General features: G+C 37.5%; 5 protein-coding genes across 14 annotated transcripts; 4 read left to right on the top strand and 1 right to left on the bottom strand.

Annotated features, from left to right (window-relative positions):
• The first annotated feature begins 629 nt into the window (after positions 1-629).
• On the top strand, positions 630-1,503 carry LOC116000841 (DNA-directed RNA polymerase V subunit 7-like). The gene has a single exon (XM_031240688.1). The coding sequence runs from the start codon at positions 768-770 to the stop codon at positions 1,359-1,361; it is 594 nt and encodes a 197-aa protein (XP_031096548.1). The 5' UTR covers positions 630-767; the 3' UTR covers positions 1,362-1,503.
• Positions 1,504-3,449: 1,946 nt separating this feature from the next.
• LOC116001710 (DNA-directed RNA polymerase V subunit 7-like) lies at positions 3,450-5,882 on the top strand. The gene is made up of 2 exons (XM_031241615.1): positions 3,450-3,550; positions 5,129-5,882. The coding sequence occupies exon 2, from the start codon at positions 5,143-5,145 to the stop codon at positions 5,683-5,685; it is 543 nt and encodes a 180-aa protein (XP_031097475.1). The 5' UTR covers positions 3,450-3,550; positions 5,129-5,142; the 3' UTR covers positions 5,686-5,882.
• Positions 5,883-7,216: 1,334 nt separating this feature from the next.
• On the top strand, positions 7,217-14,460 carry LOC116002775 (phosphatidate cytidylyltransferase 1). Of its 5 annotated transcripts, none has more exons than XM_031242942.1 (12): positions 7,217-7,359; positions 7,855-7,996; positions 8,710-8,963; positions 10,358-10,509; positions 11,109-11,250; positions 12,467-12,623; positions 12,756-12,803; positions 12,927-13,013; positions 13,139-13,267; positions 13,384-13,440; positions 13,906-13,989; positions 14,097-14,460. In XM_031242942.1, the coding sequence occupies exons 2-12, from the start codon at positions 7,922-7,924 to the stop codon at positions 14,184-14,186; spliced, it is 1,275 nt and encodes a 424-aa protein (XP_031098802.1). In that variant the 5' UTR covers positions 7,217-7,359; positions 7,855-7,921; the 3' UTR covers positions 14,187-14,460. The 5 variants fall into 5 exon arrangements, with proteins under 5 accessions (XP_031098802.1, XP_031098804.1, XP_031098801.1 ...); XM_031242944.1 differs by having other exon boundaries at positions 7,255-7,359; positions 7,896-7,996; positions 14,097-14,186; XM_031242941.1 differs by lacking the exon at positions 7,217-7,359 and adding an exon at positions 7,382-7,545 and having other exon boundaries at positions 14,097-14,186.
• Positions 14,461-15,388: 928 nt separating this feature from the next.
• Positions 15,389-16,340, top strand: LOC116002526 (histone H1-like). The gene is made up of 2 exons (XM_031242686.1): positions 15,389-15,564; positions 15,653-16,340. Exons 1-2 carry the CDS (start codon positions 15,469-15,471, stop codon positions 16,121-16,123), a joined length of 567 nt encoding a protein of 188 aa, XP_031098546.1. The 5' UTR covers positions 15,389-15,468; the 3' UTR covers positions 16,124-16,340.
• A 149-nt stretch (positions 16,341-16,489) lies between these two features.
• LOC116002524 lies at positions 16,490-22,897 on the bottom strand. 6 transcript variants are annotated; one of them, XM_031242684.1, is made up of 9 exons: positions 22,508-22,897; positions 21,369-21,475; positions 20,551-20,906; positions 20,173-20,334; positions 18,395-19,894; positions 18,007-18,319; positions 17,700-17,815; positions 17,439-17,551; positions 16,490-16,834 (listed from the first exon to the last, which is right to left on the bottom strand). In XM_031242684.1, exons 3-9 carry the CDS (start codon positions 20,867-20,869, stop codon positions 16,727-16,729), a joined length of 2,631 nt encoding a protein of 876 aa, XP_031098544.1. In that variant the 5' UTR covers positions 20,870-20,906; positions 21,369-21,475; positions 22,508-22,897; the 3' UTR covers positions 16,490-16,726. The 6 variants fall into 6 exon arrangements, with proteins under 6 accessions (XP_031098544.1, XP_031098545.1, XP_031098543.1 ...); XM_031242685.1 differs by having other exon boundaries at positions 18,518-19,894; positions 22,508-22,895; XM_031242683.1 differs by having other exon boundaries at positions 18,007-19,894; positions 21,369-21,463; positions 22,627-22,897.
• Positions 22,898-23,549: the final 652 nt, after the last annotated feature.

Consider the following 23,549-nt stretch of genomic DNA (forward strand, 5'->3'; position numbering starts at 1 on the left):
TATTTGTTCATAACTACTTTCTCAATCTATTGAAGCACAAGAGCAATATCTCATGCACTTAAGCTCAAATCCACCCCTTGCATATGGGAGTGCAACCGACGGATACCACTAGATCGACTCAAATTTTAAGTAAACATCTCTGAGTCATCACACAATATGGACTAATCCTTAAGTCATTAGATCGACTCAACTGCTCAACCCACAAGGTTAGCCCATTACCAACCTAGGCTTCTTAGGTCCACTCCAAACACTCAAAAATAAGTCCATTTTTGCATATGTATCAAATGGACCCCACAATGATCACTACAATAGATTTATAAAATAAGTAAAACTAACTATTATCCTAACAATAGTTTGGTACTGCATAATATGATATATGTTCTTGCAATCTTGCAGTATAATGTTATATTATTAGGGTAATCACTAATTATTAATTAACCACGGTTGTGTTGATCCAAATACATTATGCGTTGGCACCTGAAATTTTAGGGGCAGTTGAAAGGTTATTTGAGATACGAAAAAATTCGAACCGAAAACAAAAGTTGAATGGAGGGAACCACCTTTCCTCTGTAGATTATATATATACACCTTTGTCGACAATGTCGTACAGTCACTTCTCTGCAAAAATCGCCTTTCTATGTACAATTCCCTCCGGTATAGGCCTCAATTCCTCGATTTCTCCAACTTCATTGCATTCAAATTTCTGGGCATTTTTCTATTTCACTGTTTCACAATTCTTGAAATTCCGGCCAGGGGAAGAATTGAAGATGATTTGCGAGTGCGAGCGCATCCACGTCGCGGCGTTTCCGGTGGAGGAGATCCCGGCGGGCGGCTACATTTCGACGAGCGCGGTGGTGGGTCGCGTCCTGACGGAGCTCCGGTGCAACAAAGCCGGCGAGGGCTGCGGGTACATCCTGTCGGTGACGAGGGTGATCAGCATAGGAAAGCCGAAGCTTTCGTCGGCGGCGGCGGCGCGGAAATCCGTCCTCGTCCCGGTGAAATTCCGGTTCCGGAGCTTCTTCCCCACCGCCGGCGAAACCATGTTCGCCACCGTGTACCGCGTTTTGCAGCGCGGCGTGTTTCTCAGCTTCGGGCCGATGAAATACATTTTTCTTCACCCCTCGAAAATGCCCAAATTCCGGTATATCGACAGCCCGGAAAGGCCGTGTTTCGAGCGCGAGGATTTGGCGAGGATTGAGAAGGATGTTGTGGTGTGTTTGAAGGTGGTCGCCGTGAGATGGTCGGACGTCGGAATGGGGAAACGGGGGTTTCAGGTTATTGCCACCGTCGACGGCGATTCCCTTGGGCCGGTGTCGCTCGCCGGCGACGGGTTTGACTTCCCGTCTTCTGATCTGTTGTAGATAGTTTATTACTCCGTATTAGTTTTCCGCTCATATTGACAATTCAAAATTTCTGTCTTTATATTTTGTTAAATGTTGTTTAGAAATATGTTGTATATGCACTTCTTTGGAACTTGGAAGTGGTCTTTGGTAAATGAAAATGTATTTGATGAAATTAGGGAGTATATTTTATGATTTATAGGTAAATTTCAAGTAATTCATAGTATAAATATCACACCATAATATTCTGTGTCATAATGAAAAAAAATAGTATTGTTATCGAAAAATAAATACATAGTTTAAAGACAATGTCCTTATAAGAAAAACTTTTTGTTTCTACCACTTTTATTCATTGTCAAAATAAACAATTGGAATTTAGGTATTAATCTTTATTTGACAAATGACTAAAATATTTTTATTTTTTTTAGAATACTAATGACTAAAATATTTACTACAACTTATCTTGTTTTTGGCCTATTCTAGTAAAGTATGATAGCTTTCACGATTCCTATGCACCCTTAAGCCTTCCTCAATAGTGGTCGATTTTTATGAGATTTTGCAGATGTGATTAGAAAATAGAAATGAGAGTGGATGAAAAAAAAAAGAAAATTGAAAATAAAATTAAAAAAAAAACTTAAAAAAAATAAAATTAAAAAAAAGTGTATTTATGCGCCCACCTAGGCGCGAAAGTTGCGCCTCATGCACGTGAGGCGCAACTTTTGCAGGACAGTGGGCCCCACGTTAGTCTGCCAAAATCTCCGTGTTTGCAGGAGAAAAATTTCTTCGAAATCCACTTCCACATTTGTTAAAAACCCAACATCTAGCTTTTACTATTCCAAAAACACACCCAATATCACTAATGTAGAAGGCCTCATTAGTTTGGATTTAAGCATTGATTTTTGCGTGCCATGTAGAAAAGAAAAGGGAAAGAGAAGTTGATTTTTGCGTGCTATGTAGAAAAGAAAAAGGAAAGAGGAGAAGGAGAAAAAAAAACGTAAATTTGACTCAAAAAGGAAAAAGAAGAAAAACACAAAGCAATTAATGTACCAGCCAACGCATGACTGCATGCGCCACGTTGGGCGTTGTATGTGCGCCACACACACGCAACACTACGCCTCGCTTATGTTGTTTCTCTCTTCAGTGGGACCCACACCAAGTTAAATTCTTGGAAGGCAATCCCAACCTTCTCTCTCCTACATGGCAAAAAAAAGTCGCAAAAACCATTGAAGAATGAAAATCCTCCTATTAGAGATGCTCAAAGCATCCATAATAATATAGTTCTTTTGTGATTTTTGAGAAGTTTTTGTAAATGTAATTAGGAAATAGAATATAGGAGGGAAGAGAGAAAAAGAGAAAAAAAAAATTAAAACAAACCTGGTTTAAAAATAATAATAATAATAAATATTACTTTTCAGGCGCACCTCTGCCCATGTAACGCACCTAGCAAGCACGTGCAGTGCACGCACTCGCTGGGCACAAGTGTGACAGTCATGCATAGCTGTCACAATTGGTCCTTAAATGATGTGTTCCCAGTACCCTTCATTTGCAGAAGGAACTCTAAATTCTCTCTCTTGCTCTTCTCTCTTCTATATTGGCACTATTTTTCTTAAAAATTGTGAAAGGGTAGAGATGCCCTAAGTTGATTCATGTTTTATCATGACTCATCATCACTAAGTTGGTTCATTGGTATGCTACTTTAGTCTATTAACACTTTTTGTCTTAAGTATTTTATTTGTGTGCCAAGTATCTTGTGCTCAAATGAAATGTAGTGATTCTCCATATGAGAGGTCATGAGAAAAACAAACCATAAGAAAGAAAAGATGTTTGAGCGTATGAAACATTATTCTTTTACTAGAAGATTACCGAATTTAGTTATTGTCAATATTATTTCAGTTCAATCTGTCGCTAGTTAATTATGTTGGTTAATTGAATTAATCGAAAAAGAATTAAGATTAATTAATTTATTTTTTTAAATACTACTAACTTTATCTCCCGTATAAAGGAAAGGATTTGATGCCACTGGACCACAAAGTCCTTGGTAGATTAATTAATTTTAAAATAAATATTTTAATTTGGTAATCGATTTTATTAAAAAGAAAAATAAGTATAGAGAGCCCTAATATTCCGCATTTCAGTGGCGGTCTACTCTACCTCCTCTCTCAGTGTCGCACGGTGAACTCGCTCTGCTCAAGATTGTAGACAGGAAGCAGGTATCAAGTCTATGACCTCATGCGCTCATGTATTACAAGCAAATTCGTTTTTTTTTTTTTTTTTTTTTTCGCTTTAATGGAGTTTACAAAAGTTTTTGGAATGTTATGATTGCCGGCGGAAATCGCATGTCGATATCTGGAATCGGAGGGTTGTGTTAGAGTAAATTATTGATAGGCAGAGAAAAATTTAAGTGCATTGCCCTATCGCAAGCGTTTCAATGTCTATTTGAGTGTTTGTTGAGGTTTTTGGTTGGGATTTAGGGATAGTTGTCTTGTGCATTTTGAACTAGTCCAATAGATTCTTAAGAAACCTAATTTCTCAATACTTGGGCAGATGGATTGAATTGTTTCTCCACTTCAAGCTTGATGACTGAAAATGAGATTTTTTGAATGTGCTCTAGCAACATCTGTAGCTTGTAACTCATGGTGAATTGGTTATGCCCTCTGTTTGCCTTTTCGTGTGTGTGTGAAAAATGCACTTTTTATTATGGAGTATTACTTTGATAGAAATGCTTGATAGTTGATACCTCTAGCTCTGAAATCTGTATTGGCTTGGATCTTTAAAATAACCCTTGTTTTCAATTGAATGCTGTGAAAGAACAGAAATTGGGGTGTTATTTGTTAATTTTCTTTCTTCATACGTCTTTAGTTATGGTATTTGTACTTACATTGTTTTCAAGCACTGGAAAGCACGGGAAGCAGTGATGTACTCCAGATCCTTTTCAATTGCTAAATATGATATTGAATAGATATGTTCAGGTAGCTTGACTAGACTGAGTTCAAATGTGGAGATGTGAACTAGAAAAATGATGTCTAGAGGTGTGATTGTCCTTCTGAAGGTCTGGTGATGCTGTAAAATAGATTTCTGTGCAAAACCTTTTTGTTTGGATGTTTGGAAAGCCTCCTGATAGTGATATTTCTTTCATTGATTCTTAGATAGGCTTAAGTTTGTTTAAATTGTTTGGAGGGATGATGTATTTCTGGTTTTGTTATATGTTGTGCCCATTGGTGGCTTCATGCCTTAATGAATATGTTCTCTCCATTTATCAGTGTATACAGAGGGGCAGAGAGAGAGAGAGAATGTGATCATTTGATTTCTGAATTTCTGAGTTTCTTTTTTTTTTTTGAAAATATTTTCTGAATTTCTGAGTTTCTTTTCCTACATTACTACTCCAAAAAGAATATATCTTTTAAAAAGTTAAGAAAATCTGTTCCTTATGTTCACAATTTGATGTTGCTGTTCTCCTTATATGATAATGCTCCATACATTTTTTTTTTCTTGGGGCTCTTAAATAACTTTTTCTTAACTACAGTATGATGAGTCAGTTCATGTTTATTATTGATTCATCACCTTGTTTCTGAACCCCCCCCAATACACACACTTATTCCTCTTATTTCTAGCACTGGCAAGATGATCACGAACAGACTGACAAAATTTCTTTACTACATTTTTTATGTGGCAGAGTTTTCTTACATGTAGCTCTACTGCAGTGTTACCTGTTTTAATTGACATTATATATATATGATGAATATACCCCATTTTCCTGACCACATGATGGCTGTTTCTTATTGTGATAGGAAAGAACCAGAAAATGTATCTGAAGTCGCATTTGTCATGGAATGTAGTAATTCATGCTGAGAACCTTGATGCCAAAGGTTTGATGCTTCAGAAGGCAATTATTATTCGCCTCCTAGATGACTTTGCTGCCAAGAAGGCCACAAAGGCCCTTGGCTACTATCTTGCTGTGACCACATTGGACAAGGTTGGAGAAGGCAAGGTCAGAGAGAACACGGGGGATGTACTCTTTCCTGTAGAATTCAACTGCATCTCATTCAAGATATTCCGAGGAGAGATTCTGGAAGGTGTTGTTCACAAAATTCTGAAACATGGTGTCTTCCTGAGATGTGGACCCATTGAGCATATATATCTCTCCCACCAAAAGATGTCCGATTATCGTTATGTACCAGGAGAAAACCCCATCTTCATGAACGATAAGATGTCAAAGATCGAGAAAGAAACTGTAGTGCGTTTCATCGTGATTGGGGAGAAGTACGTAGAGGCTGAGAAGGAATTCCAGGCCGTCGTCAGCTTGGAGGGTGATTACCTCGGCCCCGTTTCCCAGAACTCCGTTTGATTCCAGCCTGTATGACTTTAGTGCTTATGCTATGTGTAGACTCTTACTTTCAACATTAACCTGTCTGCTGTGTAAAGAAAGCTACTTGACTTTGCAAAACTATGCATACCTGTAGCCCTGTGTGGGATATTATGATGCTGACTTAGATGCTGCTGTTTGTGGACACCCTTTTAGGGAGCTTATCTTTGTGGCCAGAATGTATTTAGGTGTCTCCTTATATAATTATACATACAGAAAATCAAGGTGTCGATTGACATCAGTGCCTTTCGCATATAATCCAAAACTGAATGTAAATCGTTTTGGGTTTGAACCAAGTACTATGTGGACATTATCCCCGTAGTGTACCTGGTTCAAAAGGCACTGATGTTCTGGCTCATGCTTGCTCCTTTTTAACATTACACAGAGGATCGAGTCAATCATTTGATCTTGCAGTTGACTTATCAATTATCTTTACACCTCACATTGTCATGAAACCAATTAAAGTTTGCCAGCATGACATGCAAAAGTACATGAACCACAAACAGCTCATACTCTCTTGTTTATTCTATCATGTGTTTAGAAAATGTAGCAGTGGGTTGGGGGGGGGGGGGGGGTCGGCCAGCAATTTCATGAGATCCACACGTTATACTAAACAACTATTGTGAAGTTGAAACTTGGTTGAGAATCTCACTCAAGAATCTGAGCCCCCCACCCCCCTACACGGCATAGATGCCTTCACGTAAAAGCACCAATTGAAAATGTACAACAGGTAAACCAAAGCAAGCCCAAAGGCATATTAGTTTTTATATCTTGAACTTGCCTTTTTCTCTCTTATTGTATTAGCCTGCAAGACCCCAACAAGAAAGATCTCTCCATGTTGTGGAGCACTTAGCGTGAAAAAATAAAGTGGGAGAAAAAGGTTCTGTCTTCGCTGCAAGCTGTTAGAATCTTTCAGATCATTTACTTAATTAATATTAACAAAGGGCTCTCGTACTCTCATACATTCTTTTACCTTATCACAATTGTTGTAAAACTTTTAACTATTAGACTTATCACATGAGATCGAACCTCAGTGGAAGCTATAGTAACTGTTTGTGCTTCAGATATTACAATGTAATACAGTCAATAAGTTTGCATAAATTGATCAGTTCTATCAAAATTTCAAAATTTTACATATGTAAGATTACAATTAATTCTTATTTTTATGGTATTATTATCACATGATTCTTAGCATATACTCCCTCCGTCCCATTTTATCTGTCTTATTTACTATTCATTGGTCAAACCAACTCTTTCTTCATTGCTTATTTTCTTTAGTAATTTTTTATTATTTTTAAATTTAACTTTTTGTGTTTAATAGTACTTTTGATATAGTTTCTAAATATATAAATTTTATATATTAATACTAAACTTAATATTATGAAAAATTGGATTAAAAATAATTTCAGTCAAGTCTCGTTATACGAACCAAACACCAAAATGGGACGGAGGGAGTATATATTTAGTTGCAGTATCTAACTACAACTCTAAAACCAAATAAATTTAATTTGGTTTTATAATTTACACAAAATTTACCCTCCAAATTCTATGTGGCCAAAAACCCTCTCTCTTCTCTCTCATAGGCGCACGGTTACTTCCAGGCTCCAGAGTCCAGACTGCTCTCTCTCTCTCTCTCTCTCTCTCTCAATCACAGAGGTTAGATCTCTCTAGCCCCTCTCCTACCGCTCTAATTAATTCATTGTCGTCTTCATTCGTACACTTACCGTATCTACTCCTGCTAACCGCATAGTATAAATTTCGTCTTTGCTTTGCGTGATTGATTTCCATTGTACTCTGCACCACTGAGAACTGAAAGCAATAGAAGCTCCTTTTTTTTTTCCGGTAATTTCGAGGTGGCAGCTCTGTGAAGTAGTTGTTAATGTTCAGTTGTGTGAATGTGGTGTAGCTGCTCCGCGTGTTTACCGGAGTATCTTAGGGTTTATGGATTGAATCCTGGAGTGCTGGAGTTTGGAATAGGTTTTCGGTTTACATTGGACGCGTATTGTTTACTTCTGTTTTGAATAGCTCTGTCTAGGCTGTGTTTTGTTTAGGATACTGGAGGTTATGAGGTTTTTAGTTTTTTTAGTTATTGCCTTGAGGCCAATGATTGGCTCTGATTGTTTTTGTGCTTTGAACTGTTGTTTATCTCAGATAGTGCTGTGTATTAATGTGCAAGTGAATTGCTTTGTTAGTGGAGGGAGACGTGAAGACGGAAGATATGCAGAAAGATAGTAATCCTGGCTCCCAAGGAGGGCCTGGTGGACGGTTACGTCGCCGCAGAGGCTCGAATGAGGTAAGGGCGATTTCATGGATTGATGACTGTTTTAGCTGTCTGGTATGATGGGTGGGTGGGTGGGAGTAGCTGTGTTTGTTGCGAGAGGGAAGACTTTAATTTTCGAGTATAAAGATATTCTTTTCTTTGTGGGTGGTGTATTCTCAAAATATTCTCCCACAGTTCTAATAAAGGTATAGTGATATTTGCCCTGGTACTTGGGGAAAGGCTTTCCTGCTCTAAATTCACTGATGACAATTAGACATTGGAGATCATTGTCATCTTTTACTTGCTATTATATTTGGAAAGAACAAGACTGGAGTTTTTTTTATCACGAATAATCAAGGGAAAGTAAAATCTTAGTAGACTTGTTAACTGATTAATCTCATATCAATAGACTAATGAGTCAAAAGTGATGTTCCCATTAAGTTATAGCCCACTAATGAATATTCTTCCACAATTTTGTGAAAGGTATAATGGGTTCCCTGCTCTAATTCACTGATGATTGGACTTTGGAGTACTTGCTAGAGCTTCTTATTCCTTATTGTCTAGGGAAAGTAGAATATCAGTGATCTTATTAGCTGAGTAATCTGATATTCATAATGAGTCAAATATGATGCTCCCATCAACTTATAGCCCTCTATATTATTGCACTTGATTGTTATGTAGAGAGTTCTCAGTTTTACTTGGGTTATAAGTAATTCCATTTCGATAAGTTACCCCTGAAATGACAGGTTCCTGCTGAGGTTGTTAAAGCAAATGGTGATAATTTACTTGTCAATGATCGAAACAAGTACAAATCGATGTTGATCCGGGGATATTCATCGGTTTGGATGATTGGTGGTTTTGCGTTAATAATCTACATGGGTCACCTTTATATATGCGCCATGATTGTTGTTATCCAAATCTTCATGGCAAAAGAGTTGTTCAATCTACTTCGGAGAGCACATGAAGACAGACAGCTCCCTGGATTCAGGCTGTTGAATTGGTGAGTAGAACCCGATATACGTTAGCTGGCTATTAATATCATGAGCTTGTTGATGTATTTTGTATAATATTAAAATGTTTAGTAATTAGTTCTTTTGATATTCATGTGGCAGACTATACTAAATAATCTAGGGTCACTTTATATATTTTGCATTTCAAGCATTTGACCGTTTTGAAGATATTTTATGCTGGCATTACCCTGTGTGGTCTTCATCTAGGGTTATTATTGGGTCAGTCCAAAATGTACGAGTATCAAAACTCATTGCATATTTTAAATTTCTTATTTATCTATCCTGATTACAGTTATTGGATGCCTGAGGCATTTTTAGGTGCTTATGATAGTTCAAAGTTAACAAAATACTCGCAATATTGTTGAACTCGCTTATGCATATATTGATAAATGTTAGAACTGAGTTTTCCTAAATTTAGATTAGGAAGGTTGCCTAAAGTTATTTTAGGAATATTATCAGTATATTTATTACTTTACTTTTCTAGTGGTTTATGAATTTTAGAGTTGGAAGTTTTCCTAGTTCCCTATCATGTTTCCCCTAGTTTACTATTCAGGCCCCTCACTATTGTGATTTCATACAATTCAATATACATATGAGAGCATTTATTCCCTTAACTTGTAGACAATTCAATACATGCATGAGGGCCCATGTACCTCTAGGCTCTAACTAGTATACAATTAATCTTTGTAGTTTATTAGTATAAATGCAAAATGCCCCTTGCTACATCGCTAATCTTATGCACGTGGGTGGTGGCTGTTTGCTATCCACAAGATCACTATCTCATAATTTTGACAACATTTTCAACAATATATAAATTAAGGTCTTGCAAAATCAATTAAATCCAGTCTCATAGTGACTAATAATACAGAGTAATACTTTTTTTTTAATTTCCTTAGTCTGGCGGTTTGCTTCACAAATTGCTAACTAAATGCACTCCTTTAGCGTTTCCCTCTAGAGTTCCTTGTGGAACGTTGAAGGTGGAAAAGAAAAGTTAAGCCATAGAAAATTATTTGTATGGATTCTAGAGAGCTGAAAAATGGAAAATCAAGAAAATAAAACGTAAGGGAGTTAAGAGAATTATTCTAATGACATTGAGGAAAAAGGAGTATGTTTCCAATGATTTTTTTTTTTTTTAAATTTCTTTTATTATTCTAATGAGTCATGATTGATGTAATAAGAGAAAAGCCGACTGTGAGAGTAGAATTAATTATTTCACTTCTCATCCCTAAGTTTTTTCTTTAGGGATCTACCTGCTAACCACATTATTTGAGATCTACCTGCTTTTTTCAAAGAAGATTAAAACAGTTTTGGATCAGTGATCATGGCATTATCAACGCCTGTTATAATGTCATTATGCTGTTTGATCATTCCCTTGTACTTTCAGGCACTTTTTCTTCACAGCAATGCTTTTTGTTTATGGCCGCATCCTCAGCCAAAGGCTCGTCAATACTGTTACTACAGACAAATTCTTATATAAACTTGTTGGGAGATTTATCAAGTACCACATGGTCACCTGTTATTTCTTGTATATAGCAGGTTAGTCCTAGCTTTTTATGTTGTATTCTTCAGGCAGTGGTTGCTACGAATTTGAACTCTAAGGAGTTCCTCATAAAGTCATAATATTAATTGTTGCCTTGGGAATATAAAATGTTTAAAAATTGTTGTTATATGGTCACCTTTTATTGCTGTTATAAATGTACTTGTAATCATTGCGGTGTAATATTATTTTTGGTCCCAAGTTTAAATTATGTTTCAATTTGGTAAAAATGTTTTAAACCTTAGGTTAATTTTTGACCTATTTTTTCAGCAAAATCAAGCACCACTATGCATTACACATGGCATGAATAAGGGTAGTTTTGGCATGTCATAAATCTATTTTTACAAAATTGCCCTTATTTATTCCAAATATTTGCCTGATCTTGCCACAAAAATTGACCTGGGATCTAATTGAAATCAATGCATAAACTCCGAATGAAAATGAAACTATTATTTTGTAGAAAGTTGGAACTTTAACTTCTTGGACTAAAACTGAAATTTACTCAATGTGACCTCATCGTTTGAGAGTTCTCTAACACTTCTATTTGGTACTATATTGATTGATTTGATCTGAAGTTTCCCATTCTTACTGGAAACAGGTTTCATGTGGTTCATTCTTACTTTGAAGAAGAAGATGTACAAATATCAGTTTGGCCAGTATGCATGGACCCATATGATTCTAATTGTGGTGTTCACACAGTCCTCATTCACAGTGGCCAACATTTTCGAAGGAATCTTCTGGTGACACTTTCAAGAACTACTTCCACTATATTGTGCACTATTTTAAAAACATTCTTCTTCCTTCCTCTTATATGCATATCAACACGTTTTTGGAATTAGTTGAACTTTATTAAAAAATATCATATTTTAAAACTATACTATATGGCCAAGTTTGATGCCTTGTCAAAGATGGATGTTTTTTTTAATACCTCAAACTGGTTTGTATACAATGCACTACAATTAACTAACCAATGAATATCTCCAATACAATCAATGAATATTCCTAGTGTTGCAAAAATCCCGCCTAGGCGCCGATTAATCCCCGCCTAGGCGCTAGGCACTGGTCGACCGCCTAGCGTATCACATTAAATGGTGGTCTAGTCGGCTGGCCGGCTAGGCGACCGCCTAGGCCGCCTAAGCTCCGCCTAGGCCGCCAAAGCACCGCCTAGGCCGCTTAGGCGCTGACCGCCTAGGCGTCGACTAGACCGACTAGGCACCGACTAGGTCTTCTAGTCGGTCGATTAACTATTGTTCTTTTTTTTTTTAATGGGTCATTTCACTCAAAATAACATCGTTTTGAGCGAAATAATCCTAAATTGTACAAACTTTAGATATTTTTTAGGTTAATATTTAATATTTAGTATTAACTATTAAAGTATTATATAATTTATAATTATTAGTCTTTAAAAAATTAAAAATAATTAAACAAATTTTAAAAAAATAAAAAATAAAAATAAAAAATACACGGACGCCTAGGTGCCGATTAATCCCCGGCTAGGCGTCCTAGGCTCTAGGCGCTCCCCGAGCGCCTAGCGATTTTTTCAACCATGAATATTCCTAGTACAATTATCAGGAACCAAATAGAGCATCTCAAACAAATGAGGAATAATTACGCTTATAAAGGAGTGACTAAAATATGCCTCAACAAGATTGCTTTTGGTGAGGTTAAAATCCCTGACCATTTGGCCAAGGGCCCTGCCCTCAAGGCCTTTGCCAACTGGGCAAGGGTAAGCTCTTTTACTATTATTCATTTTTAGGAGTTATTCTTTCTGTAGCTTTACTCAAAGTTTTTAAATAAATTGTTTTGCCTTTTCCCCTGCTCTTCTTGATCTTAGTTTATAGAAATTATCTTCAAATGCAAGTGCTTAAGGGAAGTTGTTATCATTAATTGCAATAAATATGTCATCATATATTGGAAATGGATAAAGAACCTAGAACTTGGTACATTATGATGCAGGTTCCTTCTGCCAGCTTCACTCATTGTCATCAATGATATTGCTGCATACTTAGTTGGCTTTTTCTTTGGAAGAACTCCTTTGATCAAGTTGTCCCCAAAGAAAACATGGGAAGGTTTCATTGGAGCATCTGTTTTGACTATGTTCTCTGCATTTTTGGTATGCTGTTTTTCCTTTCATACAACTACAGCGTGTTGTTTTTTTAATTGTTAATTTGTAATAGTTGAGTAGTTTTGGTTATGGTTTTTATTTTGATGGTTTTAGTTAGTCTTACTTTAATTGTCTCTGCAGCTTGCAAATTTTTTTGGTCATTTTCAATGGCTGACGTGCCCAAGGAAGGTGATATGATCTTTCTGGTTCATCCATATATTATTATTATTATTATTATTATTATTGAGTCACAACATCACTTTTATGTTATTTAGAAATTGAACTCCACATCTGTCTTCACTGATAACACAGGATTTATCAACTGGCTGGCTTCAGTGTGATCCTGGTCCTTTGTTTAAACCAGAACATTTCACTATACCAGAGTGGATTCCTCAATGGGTAAATCCTTGTCTGTCAAGTTTGCGTACATGTGCAGTTATGCTCTCTTTTTCTTATAGAAATAAAATTAAAAATAATTTTTAACACTCTTGAATCCTTGATAATTTTCTCTCAAAATTTTGCAGTTTCCTAAGAGAGAGGTTGAAATATTGCCAGTACAGTGGCATGCATTATGTCTTGGCCTATTTGCATCAATCATAGCTCCTTTTGGGGGCTTCTTTGCAAGTGGTTTTAAAAGGGCCTTCAAAGTCAAGGTTCACCATCGTGCTAATTGTTGTTTCTTAGTTTGTTGATGCCCTTGACCCTTGTTATGGTATTCATTTTTCTCTTTGAACTTATTTCTTTTGCAAATTACTCATTTTTTTGGCAGGACTTTGGTGATAGTATTCCTGGGCACGGTGGCATCACCGATAGGATGGATTGCCAGGTGAATAGACAATATAGTGATTACATAGTTTGCTCAGATGTCTTTTTGTGCCATGTGCATTACTTAGCATTTTCTTGGCCAATTGACCTGCAAAGTATCTAAAGTTGCCTTGTTAATTGTGAACTAAATTTCTAGAGAGAGAGAGGGAGTCAGTGTGATTGCCTTATTCTTCAATGGTTTTAATAGGAAGAAAACTAGTAAGTATTCTGTGAAGTCCATACAAAAGTAGAAACTATGATCTGTGCTGCTTCCTGCCTGACTACTAAGAAAAATGCAAATGTCTGAATTTCCTTACAGTTCTTTAGATACATATGATCTAGATGAATGCTCGGTTTTGGTTCCTAATACAAGTAATTATAGTTTGCATCTTAGGCTCTCTTTGATTCGATGCTTCAAATTCTCACCCATTGTTACATTTCTGGACTGACCATTTTCTGAACATTTCTTGCTGTGACGGCACTCCAGATGGTGATGGCTGTTTTTGCATACATATATCATCAGTCTTTCGTGGTGCCTCAGAACCTATCAATCGAGATGATCTTGGACCAGGTATAGTATTCCCCGACATTTATATTTGTGTACCAATACAAAAAGTTACATTGCCACACCTCGGAATTTGGATTATACCTTACCTTTTCTCTGTTGCCTCATCACAGATATTAATGAACCTTCCATTCGAGGACCAACTAGCGCTGTTCACAAAGCTTGGGCAGATCATCCAGGAGAGGCGGTTTGCAGAATCTTGAGTATGCTAACGGAACGCACTTGTATTAATGATTTGACGTAGTTTATTTACACACAGTGATTGTATATCTTAGTATTGGTTTGCAAGGGCTGTTTCTAAACCTTAATAGTTAGTGCTTTTTTTAGCTGCCTAAATCCTTATCGTGCAGATTGTATAGTGCTTGATAATGATATCCCCATTGACTTTTTTGTTAGGTTGCTTTGACAGGACAGTAAAAACCCTTCAACTGTCATCACATTGCTCCAAATAAGCTTAATGAATCCAACTCTTCTCTAGTTGCTTTGTTCGAAAACATGAAACAGAGAATAGTGATTGTAAAATTGGTGAAAACATATGCAAACAAGTTATTTGAATGTGCGTTCTCTAGATTGTTCACAATTAATTGATTCAAATAGAAAAGGTTAACAAACAGTTTTTACATAGAGCTTGGTTGAGTAGCCCATGATGTGATCTCTTGTTCACAATATGCTAAAAGATGAAATTTCCCTTCTCTGAGCGCTCTCATATCTCAACTTGACTCAATTGCATATTAAGTGATATGATTAATGTCTAGTGCACACGAGAAATTTATCATATTGAGTGTAGTTGAGGTCGAGACTGAGCATATAAGGGTACGAACAAGTGCTTCATAGATCTCGGAGAGAAATAATCCTCAAGTTAGGTCGGTTAGGTGATAGATCTGGTTGAATCAGATTGGTAAATGTTCTTCACCTTAAGGTGATTTGTATCCAACTGATCCCTAGAACGAGATGGTCGGTAAACTGGGGTATATTTCCTATCAATAATAATTATTAGCGTGAGCTTCTACAACCTATCACTCATGAAGAATTGAGGGGCAAACATGTGATATCTCTATTTCTGTGGGTTGCTTACATCCCATTAAAGTTCAGCAAATACAAATCAAAGTTACCGTCATCGTTAGTCTTCACAATTCATGAAATATTTTCATTTATCCATTTAGCAATATTGTATTTTTGGCATCCACAAAAACAAAAAAAGAAAAACCATTTTTCATCAATCCCACCCCTCGATCCGTGTCACGTAGCAACAGACATCTGCATCCGTCGATTACTCCCCTCAATCCAACGCCTCAAGTTCAAACCTTTAACACATCATCTCTCGATCCGTGCCACTCTCCTTTCAACCTATCACATCGCTCCCTTATCTTCTCTCTCCTCCTATAAATTCACTTCATCTCCTCATCTTCTCCACCGCTTCAAAATACGCAATAGCGATCCCTGTCAAAATCCAGTGTTTTTCTAGCAAACCCTATCTGTACTCTCATGACGTCCGCCACAGCCGGAAAAGCCGCCGCCGCCGCCAAGCCTAAGAAAGCCGCCGCTCCTAAGAAGGCTCGCGCTCATCCTCCTTATGTTGAGGTACTGATTTTGTCTTCTCTTTTTTCTTTTTTCAAATATTCACGTCTGTTAGGTTTTTGAGACCTGATTAGGTTATATTCAATTCCAGATGATTTCTGAGGCGATTGCGGCGTTGAAGGAGAGGACCGGTTCAAGTCAAGTGGCGATTGCGAAGTTTATCGAGGAGAAACAGGAGGAATTGCCGCCAAACTTCAGGAAGCTCTTGCTGGTTCAGCTAAAGAAGCTCGTCGCGTCGGGGAAGCTCACGAAGGTGAAGAACTCGTTCAAGCTCGCCGGAACAGCCAAGACTGCTGTCGTCGCCGCCAAGCCCAAGGCCGCGGCAGAGCCAAAGAAGAAGACCGCTGCCGCCGCCGCCAAGCCGAAAGCTGCGGCTGCAAAGAAAGTGCTTGTGGAAAAGCCTAAGAAGAAGGTTTCAACCCCGTCTAAAGCTAAAAAGACTGCGGCCAAAGCCAAACCTGCCAAGAGAACTCCGGTGAAGAAGGTGGCTCTGTCTAAAGTAAAGTCGCCGGTGAAGAAGCCCAAGAGTATCAAGTCGCCGGCGAAGAAGGCGAGGAAATGAAGAAATGAAATTGGCGAAAAAGGCGTTAGCTTTAGGCTCTGATAACATAGTTTGTTTTAGGGTTTGTAAATTATCTAATGTTTGAGATGGTGACTATATAGTTTCAGTGTAATCCCTTTTCTTCTTCTTCTTCCTTTTTGGCCATTGATATTCATAGGTGTTGCTTTTCTGTAGTTTGGTTTGTTCTATGTAATATAAAGCTTGAAAGGTTTAAAGACATTCTTGAAATTAAGCTGTTTAGCAACTATGAACATTATCCAAAATCACATCAACATTACAAATACATTACAGAAAAGTTATAATTACAGAAATATATTTTTTCTTTTTTTTGAAAGAAATATATATTTTCAAATGCACAATTAGGCATTACAAGACAAGTAGTAGTTTGTAGTTTTTATTTGATTTCAATCCTATATGTGTATTCATATATATGTTTGTATGTGTATATTGCAGACTGTTGTCACCTTTGGGACATTAACAAACCAGATGTTTGATTATTACAAACCAATAGGGAAATGGAAATGCAAAAAAATTTTGATCTTTGGCCTTTTCATGGCAAATCTCAAGCAATTTTGGAGCACAGAAGTTCTTGAGTGCAGGATTTCAGAAGCCTAACTTCATCCTGTGTTCAACTTTCAATCTTAGTTCATCCTCTGATGGAACCTGCCCTCCACTTTCTGAGGTTTTGCACCACCAAGCCATGAGCTCATCCTGCAAATGGAGTTTCTATCATTCCATGGATTCAGTGTGACAAAATGAGCATAATTCAAGGTGAATATGCAGCCAGGCATGTATATATTAGTCAGACGGTTAATTTACTAACCACAAGATTACAAGTTCGATTATAGGAGCAACCTATTGGCTTTCTTAATTTGAAACAGTCAACTATGGGCAACTTAGACAAAGTTACAAGTTTGACTCCCAACGAGAAAGGCCTATTGGTCCTCTTCGTTTGAACCGGTCAGCTATGTGAAACCTAGACTAATTTACCTATTTGTGGTCCTTTGCCAGCTAGGATCACAAAGCAGGATTTCGGTAGTGGCGGCGAGTTTCCCTCGTCATTCAAAAAATAAAAAGAAACACATGTAACCAAAACCTCAAAATCTTGAAAGCCAATCTAAATTAGCAGCTACTCTCAAATAGTCATTGTTCCAGAGTTTCAAGAACAACAAACCAGTATTAGGACGTGCTGCAACTGATACTAAATATGTCCTTATTGTTACTCTATTTTCAAAACGATTAATTCTCCTGGAATAAGTTACATAATAAAGCGTAGTAGGAAGTAACAATTCAAATTGGGATGAGGTGTATCTACCTCCAAGAAGTCGTGGTTGGAGATGTACTGACTTCCAACGGAGCATGTGATGCCACAAATACTTACTGAGATGCACTTCTTAGCATCTTTTGCTGAATATTCTTGTTGGGACCCTGCAGATTCCCAAAAGGATAAAGAAAATGTATAATGGCATGGAAGAGTAGTTTTACAAAAGGAAGACTATTACAAAATATTGTGTGTGATTTTTTTTTTTAGAAAATAATTTTCAGCGTTTACTTGTGTAAAAAATGCACAACATACCAGCTATGCGAGCAATGTAGTAGCCGGTTCCTCCTAGTGCACCTTCCCACTTGCCTAGTCTCAAGCGCAAGAAAAATCCATCTAAATGCGACAGTGGAGCATTTGAATCCAGCCATCTGAGGGAAAACACAGGTTAGAGCCTTGTGCAAGGGAACTTCTCGTTAATCATATATAAATTAAAAAAAAAACAAACACAAACACGGAATATACAGAACTAGCATTCAGTTCCCGAGGTAAAATTAACTACGTGCAAGCAGTAGAACGTAAGATATGGTAATGAAAACAATAGTGTTCCGTGTAGGCTTACTTGAGGATATCCCCACGGGACAAACGAAGCCTCCTTATAGCATCAAAAGCTCCTTTCGGGACACTTACAGTCTCTTTGCTACCAAAAGTGGACAAAGGTAAAACACCGGTCCCTTTCAACACATTCTCTCCTGGATTTGAAGCCACGTTTTCTGGAACATCACTTGATCTCGCTTTTCTTTCAACAGAGATTGATTCAGGAGTTTGTGCTAGGTTATTAGTGTCGGTGACAATGCCAGATTTCTCTTTGCAGCAACCAATGTGATTTACAATAATATTGTAAGTCCCTTCCTCCTTTGCCAGAAAGGCATCACCTGAACAGAGCTGCAAATTATTAGTACTGTTATGATTAACACGAGAATTGCCATGTCCTCGCCAGTATTGCTTGCCTGAAGATACGATTGGACATGTAGTAGCCCAATGATCAAGTTGTAAGCATCTACTGAACAAGGAGTGAGAATTTTCGGTCCAATCATATGAACCGATATTTCTTAGAAGATCCTCCCGCTTACTTTCAGTTGCCTCTGAACAGTTACAGAAACCATCCCCGCTTTTGCCACAGAATAAACAAATTGCTTTTGTGCAAGTCGCTTCGTTTCTTGCATCGGGAGGTATGTTGTGTTTAAAGGCCTCCAATCTCCTAGCGAACAAACAAGTCATAGCCTCTGAGCTCTTAAACTTTGGGAAGGGTATAGTAGGGTTTAATTTATGTATCGACTTCTCGTAGTTGTCGAAGCCAACGGAAGCATCATCGTTGAGAGCATAAGATGGCATATCCTTGAGTATATCATTGCCTGGCTCGTCAGGGAAAGGCACCTTTTGTTCAGAGCCTTTATGATAAATAAGAATTTCCGAAGTTATCTGAGCATTAGGATTGGGCTTTGCACCGTTAGTTGTTTCATCTCGGTTATCTCTGCAGTCGGCTAAATTCAAGGCAGTGATAGGGTCTCGAGAAGAAAAGCGAGTAATCCAAATGCTTTGAAGAGAACCTCTATCAGACATGTTTTTGAGTGTTTTGTTTTCGGAAAGGTGACTCGGACTGCTGCTCTCTCGATTACCGGTTCTAAGCATACACATAGAACAAGAACAGCACCCTCCCGTTTTTGCTTTGCTACATTCCAAACTGCCCGAAGCTTTGTTTTCTGCTGAAGTGGATTTACAAGCCTCCCATGCCAATGCAACATTCTGAGACGTTATTGGGGATTTAGTTGACACCCCCTCCACGTTTGCTGATGCAGATGTGTTGATTTTATCATTCGACACGATAATTTGTTCATCTGATCCATCATTTTCCCAAGGGCACTGTGTTGGTGAAACTTCAATAATCATCTTGTCATCCACGACAACATCTTTAGATTCTCCAGCAGAAATATCGTCTTTTGATATTCTTATTTCGGGTATTGCAAAGGTGCTCCATATATTGTGATTACCCTCGTGCCCCAGATTAGAATGAGCAACGGCAAGAGCAAGCGGAGGAACTTCTTCTTGGCAGGGTTTTGATAAACCGTTCACCATATTTGAGATCCAAGTAAGAAACGAGCTGCCATGTCCAATCGTGGACGTTGGAGCAACACTTCTTTGCATTTGCATTTTGACTCTTTTGCTCCCCGAATACCACGGCTGTTCGAAGTTCTCTAGATTCTTGCTCTCGGGAAACATCCTGGCACTGTTGCAGCTTTCCACACTCTCGTGGCTGCCTTCCTCGCTACTTGACATTTTGCCGTTGGAATCATCACTATCGGACAAAGCTTTCCCTTTACCTTTCCTTTTATGACCAGAAATCTTGACGTTCGTTGGAGAAGCTTCAATTGGTACAGAATCGTTCCTCAATAGTCTTGCTTCGTTCTGCACACTCACTTCTTTTATAATCGAGCTCTCCATATTTTCACCTGCAGCAAACGCATGTTTGAATAAGACGCAGTTTCTGAAAGCATGAAGTTCTCTCAATATCATATCCTATCGTTTATCAATTAAAAAATTGATGTATGCAGTTAATTTATAGGAAAAACTGTGTCCAGACCCTCGGACAGTGACTGCTGGTTTCCCTCGTCACCCAAAAAAAAGGTGTGTCCTGAGCGTGCAGTCCTAATTTTCACGCACAGATACACAGCATGCAGACATTTGAAAAATACTCTCGGCATAACATAAATTGAGCAATAGTACACACCGGCACAATTTTCACCACGTTCACCCTCTCCTATCGTCTGAATTTTCTGAAGAACGGAGAGATCCTTCTCTTCATTCTCCCGTTGAGATTCCTTATTTTGATTGGTATCAACATTACCATCTATCTCTGCGGGATTTATGTTCTCCATTCCATTGACGCTCCCTGCCAAAATAAACTTGCAATGTAGTAACCAAACTAAAAGAAGAGCGGTGAATATAGAAAAAATTGAGATATCTGTCAGCCAATAATCATAACTCAAAATATCTAAGACGAAAACATTGCTTGTTTTGTTTCTTTTGAGAAAATTTACGCAACTTAGTTGTCGGAGCAAATTCCATAGCTACACACGGGAGGTTACTTGAGTTACTAGCAAATTACCTTCACCGATATCGTTTTGATCATTAATACCATTGAAACTGATAATTTCTGGTGGTGTAGAAACCTCGTTGCTTGGTGCCACATTCCATAGAAGAATGGGTTTTTTCTTAGCTAAGCTGTTATCAGCGCGTTTCAGACTCAAACCTTTTCGAGGAGTCCATACTAATTCAGCTAATGGATCAGGTGCTGCAAATATGTGCAATCCTGAGCCTGCATTTACACCTGCACCTGAATCATCGTTCAGTTTCGTCTTAACAGTGCGATCCGAAAATCCCATAGCAAGCGCTATATCCACGTTGTTGTTGTTAACACTCATCATCAGCAACGCACAACTATTGGCAAGGTCGAAATGAAGCCTGAAAGTATAAGTTGAAAAGAAATTAGTCATTGTCATGGGCCAAAATCAAACAATCCGGTAAATAAGTGGCTTTACAAGGAGTTTTGAAATGAAGTTTTGAAATCGTATTGGTAGTGCTTGTGTTCAAGCCGATTTCAAGAAATAGCAACTTGAAAATGCAACTTTTGTTAACAAAAGGTGTCTGTGAGATCTCATTAAATCTCGTTGGAGTTGCATTTTCTTATTGCGTCCTTCGAGTCGCATTAAATCTCTTTAAAACTTTCTTGTTCAATCAGTTCGTGTCTTTTTAATGCAAAAAAAGAGTCAATCCTATCGAAGAGCATATTGTATTTCCACATTGAATTCAAGCCTTCGTTCACGATTTTTAGCTACTGCCAGTTTTAAATATCCTATTAGCCTCCAAAATTATCCAACCAAAAAAAAAACAAAGAAACATCACGACAAGGATTCTAGAACTTACAGACGACGGAACAGTCTATCCTTCAAAACCTTAGCCTTTCAGAACCGATGTTTCATCTCTACAAAAGGAACTCTAGATGATTGTCAAATTTTTTCCTGTTCATACATCTGTACAAAACTTATTAGAATATATCCAGGTAACTCAAAATTGCTATCTTTCTCTCAAGAACTTGTAAGAATAATTGCTAATTCACACAGTTTAAATAAGCAAAGATTTCACATAAATCGTATCCGAAAAGCAGCAAGCCCATAAATGGAAAGCAATACAGAGCATCAGGAATCAACTTTGTAAATCGGGCAGGATAATCTACAGAGCACAGCCATATATTCGAAACCAACAACCATCATGGAATCTAGTCAAAACCAAGAACCATCATGGAGTTACATTCACCGCAGTAAAACACACACACACACACACACACACAAGTGAAGGTAAACAAACATTGCCATAACTAGTTAAGCCTTCTTATTTTAGCAGATCAACCTTTTCATATATCACGGCTATGAGCAAATTATGGCGACTTTGGAGAAACAAACAGCTCAACAAAAACCAGGCAACATGCTCTGATTAACCTTATTCATGAATCTCTGATACTTAACCCTTTCCCATGAATGATTTCAGTCCGAGTATTAGCATAATTTCTTCCTCAGACAGATTAGAGTTGGAGGATCATATTTAGACACAGTCTGTAAATTGAATCTATAAGCAAACATATACAGATAATCAGATATAGATATAGTGCTCTCTACACTCCAAACCAGGAAAACATAATCTATTGATAGCAAATAACAATTCTCAGTACAGATCAACCTGCAATTATTCAGCCTGAAAGGGATTTTTTGCAACAAGAACCAAAATTTCACAACTATATCATGGCAAGAAAAGATTGAATCTTGAATCAAGTTTCAAACCCAGAATTCACACAAGATAGATAGTGACCAGTACCAGCAAACAACACAAATAAAAAAGAGAGGCAAAACAGAAAAAAAAAAAAAAAAAAGGGTGCCCTTTTTCTTCCTAAAATCAAGCTTTATTTCAAATTTTTAGTACCCTAAGCACAAAAGACAACATAACCAGGAAGAACAAGATTGCCCAATGAAGGAAACAAGAAATTAAGAGAGACCCACTCACCCACATACCTTTTGAGCCTCAAACCCCATTACAGAAACCCAGGGAAAATGCACCCAATCAGAAACACAAAATAGAAAGACAATAAATTCTTGGGAAAACAGAGATGGGGAAGGAGGTCTGTGTATACATGTAAGCATTAATACAGAGAGGAGATGAGCAGTGGCGGCCAGGCTGCCACGTGGACTGTTGCATGCCAGTGACCTCTCATAGAAGAAGACCTGCACTCTGCTATCTATCTATCTATTTCCTGTATCCATCACTGTCAAACCCACTTCCATAACTGCATGAGTTGTGATGCAAGTGGCCAAGCTGGGTTTCTGAGGAAAAAGATAAAAGGATAAATAGCTTAGGGAAACCATCCATTCCCTTCTAGATTGGGAATCTAAGCAATTCCCTATCACTTTACATACTCCTCTGATCAGGGAGTAATAATTTGATATCATACCTCAAATTGTTTGTAATCATGTAAATTTTGTGTTTTTATCCTTAGAATCAGTCAATTTAATGAATTTATACCCCTATCAATCAACAAAAGATTGACACGATCAAACTTTTTTTCAATTTTAATTTTTTTTAAAAAAAATTTATTTGGAAAGTTCACGAATCACCATCCACGGTGTCTTTTGTTTGAATCGATCAGCTATAAGTAATTGCTATTTTTGACGATTAGGGTTACAAGTGGACTTCACTTATAGGGCACTCTCTAGTTTCGGCGTGATGAATTTTTTTGAAAGTTAAATTATAATTTAAAAATAAATAAATAATTGTATCGAGTAAGTAAACACATACATAATATCTAGTACCATATCAAAAGATAAGAGATATCAATGGTCACGAACACATTAAAATTTCTTATGTTGGACATTATTGGTGATGTGTATGATTAGTTGATTACTAGATTGTAAGAATATTATAGAGACCAGAGTTATAGTAATTTTTGAGTGACGAGAAAAATACATCGTTATTATTGAAGTTTCTAATATAATTATATTTGATATAAAATAACATAGTGTCAATCGATGTTATAGAGTTTGCGGGTAATAATAGAGT

Source organism: Ipomoea triloba, chromosome 13, assembly GCF_003576645.1.
Source record: "Ipomoea triloba cultivar NCNSP0323 chromosome 13, ASM357664v1".
In the NCBI taxonomy this organism is placed as follows: domain Eukaryota; kingdom Viridiplantae; phylum Streptophyta; class Magnoliopsida; order Solanales; family Convolvulaceae; genus Ipomoea; species Ipomoea triloba.

Bases quoted from the DNA above. Each gene is read 5' to 3' on its own strand.
- LOC116000841 (XM_031240688.1), top strand. From the start codon at position 768: ATGATTTGCGAGTGCGAGCGCATCCACGTCGCGGCGTTTCCGGTGGAG.
- LOC116002775 (XM_031242942.1), top strand. From the start codon at position 7,922: ATGCAGAAAGATAGTAATCCTGGCTCCCAAGGAGGGCCTGGTGGACGG. The intron at 11,251-12,466 runs GTGACACTTTCA...ATTATGATGCAG, and splicing joins ATTTTCGAAGGAATCTTCTG to GTTCCTTCTGCCAGCTTCAC. The intron at 13,268-13,383 runs GTTCACCATCGT...TTTTTTTGGCAG, and splicing joins AAAGGGCCTTCAAAGTCAAG to GACTTTGGTGATAGTATTCC.
- LOC116002524 (XM_031242683.1), bottom strand. From the start codon at position 20,869: ATGATGAGTGTTAACAACAACAACGTGGATATAGCGCTTGCTATGGGA. The intron at 20,335-20,550 runs GTAATTTGCTAG...TTATTTTGGCAG, and splicing joins TCAAAACGATATCGGTGAAG to GGAGCGTCAATGGAATGGAG. The intron at 19,895-20,172 runs GTGTGTACTATT...CGTTTGCTGCAG, and splicing joins ACGTGGTGAAAATTGTGCCG to GTGAAAATATGGAGAGCTCG.
- LOC116002526 (XM_031242686.1), top strand. From the start codon at position 15,469: ATGACGTCCGCCACAGCCGGAAAAGCCGCCGCCGCCGCCAAGCCTAAG. The intron at 15,565-15,652 runs GTACTGATTTTG...ATTCAATTCCAG, and splicing joins CTCATCCTCCTTATGTTGAG to ATGATTTCTGAGGCGATTGC.
- LOC116001710 (XM_031241615.1), top strand. From the start codon at position 5,143: ATGTATCTGAAGTCGCATTTGTCATGGAATGTAGTAATTCATGCTGAG.